This window comes from Ricinus communis, chromosome 7, assembly GCF_019578655.1.
Source record: "Ricinus communis isolate WT05 ecotype wild-type chromosome 7, ASM1957865v1, whole genome shotgun sequence".
Taxonomy (NCBI): Eukaryota; Viridiplantae; Streptophyta; class Magnoliopsida; order Malpighiales; family Euphorbiaceae; genus Ricinus; species Ricinus communis.
In genome coordinates, this window is record NC_063262.1 from 220,405 (window position 1) to 222,904 (window position 2,500).

General features: G+C 35.3%; 1 protein-coding gene across 1 annotated transcript in view; it reads left to right on the top strand.

Annotated features, from left to right (window-relative positions):
* LOC125370567 (DNA-directed RNA polymerase subunit beta''-like) overlaps positions 1 to 2,500 on the top strand; it is a 3,971-nt gene that overhangs the window by 725 nt on the left and 746 nt on the right. Inside the window, exon 2 of the mRNA XM_048376508.1 lies at positions 7 to 2,500. This exon is cut by the window's right edge and continues 746 nt beyond it. Coding sequence (XP_048232465.1) covers positions 7 to 2,500 — 2,494 coding nt within the window. The remainder of the gene's footprint in view (positions 1 to 6) is intronic.

Here is a 2,500-nt window from a genome sequence, read left to right on the forward strand (position 1 = left end):
CTGAAGGGGTTTCGAAAACATGTTTATTCCGATTCAGAAGAAATGCACTGGAGTACTGATGTATACCATGCACCTGAATTTACATATAGTAATGTCCATCTCTTACCAAAAACAAGTCATTTATGGATATTATCAGGAAATTCGTGCAGATCCAGTATAGTTCCTTTTTCGCTCCATAAGGATCAAGATCAAATGAACGTTCATTCTCTTTCTATCAAAAGAAGATATATTTCTAGTCCTTCCGTAAATTCCGTAAATAATGATCAAGTTAAACCCAAATTCTTTAGTTCAGATTTTTCGGGTAAAAAACCAAGTAGGATTCCTTATTATTCAGAACTTAATCGAATCGTATGTACTGGTCATTGTAATCTCATATATCCCGCGATTCTCTACGAGAATTCTGATTTATTGGCAAAGAGGCGAAGAAATAAATTCATCATCCCATTCCAATCAATTCAAGAACAAGAAAAAAAACTAATGACCCGCTCCTCGGCTATCTCGATTGAAATACCGCTAAATGGTATTTTCCGTAGAAATAGTGTTTTTGCTTATTTTGACGATCCCCAATACCGAAGAAAGAGTTCGGGAATTACTAAATATGGGGCTATAGGGGTGCATTCAATCGTCAAAAAAGAAGATTTGATTGAGTATCGGGGAGTCAAAGAATTTAAGCCAAAATACCAAATGAAGGTAGATCGCTTTTTTTTCATTCCCGAAGAAGTGTATATTTTACCCGAATCTTCTTCCCTAATGGTACGGAACAATAGTATCATTGGAGTAGATACACCAATCACTTTAAATACAAGAAGTCGGGTGGGCGGATTGGTCCGAGTGGAGAGAAAAAAAAAAAAAATTGAGCTTAAAATCTTTTCTGGAGATATCCATTTTCCGGGAGAGACAGATAAAATATCCCGACACAGTGGTATCTTGATACCACCAGGAATGGTAAAAACAAATTCTAAGGAATCAAAAAAACAGAAAAACTGGATCTATATCCAACGAATCGCACCTACCAGGAAAAAGTATTTTGTTTTGGTTCGACTAGTAATCATATATGAGATAGCGAACGGTATAAATTTAGAAACACTTTTCCCCCGGGATTTATTGCAGGAAAAGGATAATCTGAAACTTCGAGTTGTCAATTATATTCTTTCTGGAAATGGTAAACCGATTCGAGGAATTTCTGACACAAGTATTCAATTAGTTCGTACTTGTTTAGTGTTGAATTGGGACCAAGAAAAAAAAAGTTCTTCTATCGAAGAGGCCCGCGCTTCCTTTGTTGAAGTAAACACAAATGGTCTGATTCGTGATTTCTTAAGAATCAACCTAGTGAAATCCCATATTTCATATATCAGTAGAAAAAGGAATGATCCATCGGGTTCAGGGCCGATCTCTAATAATGGGGCAAATCACACCAATATTAATCCATTTTATCCCATCTATTTCAAGACAAGGATTCAACAATCACTTAAACAAAATCAAGGAACTATTAGTACGTTGTTGAATAGAAATAAGGAATGTCAATCTTTGATAATTTTGTCATCATCTAATTGTTTTCGAATGGATCCCTTCAACGATGTAAAACATCACAATGTAATAAAAGAATCAATTAAAAGAGATCCTATAATTCCAATTAGAAATTCGTTGGGCCCTTTAGGAACAGCCCTTCAAATTGCGAATTTGTATTTATTTTACCATTTAAATTTAATAACTCATAATCGGATCTCAGTAACTAAATATTTGAAACTTGACAATTTAAAACAGACTTTTCGAGTACTTAAATATTATTTAATGGACGAAAACGGGAGAGTTGTTAATCCCGATCCATGCAGTAACAGTGTTTTGAATCCATTCAATTTGAATTGGTATTTTCTCCATCATAATTATCATCATAATTATTGTCATAATTATTGTGAAGAAAGCTTCACAATAATTAGCCTGGGACAGTTTATTTGCGAAAATGTCTGTATGGCCAAAAACGGACCACATCTAAAATCGGGTCAAGTTATAATTATTCACATTGGCTCTGTAGTAATAAGATCCGCTAAGCCTTATTTGGCCACTCCGGGAGCAACCGTTCATGGCCATTATGGAGAAATCCTTTACGAAGGAGATACATTAGTTACATTTATATATGAAAAGTCGAGATCTGGTGATATAACGCAGGGTCTTCCAAAAGTAGAACAAGTGTTAGAAGTGCGTTCAATTGATTCAATATCGATAAACCTAGAAAAGAGAGTTGGGGGTTGGAACGAATGTATACCAAGAATTCTTGGAATTCCTTGGGGATTCTTGATTGGTACTGAGCTAACTATAGTGCAAAGTCGCATCTCTTTGGTTAATAAGATCCAAAGGGTTTATCGATCCCAAGGGGTGCAGATCCATAATAGGCATATAGAAATTATTGTACGTCAAATAACATCAAAAGTATTGGTTTCAGAAGACGGAATGTCTAATGTTTTTTCACCCGGAGAACTAATTGGATTGTTGCGAGCGGAAC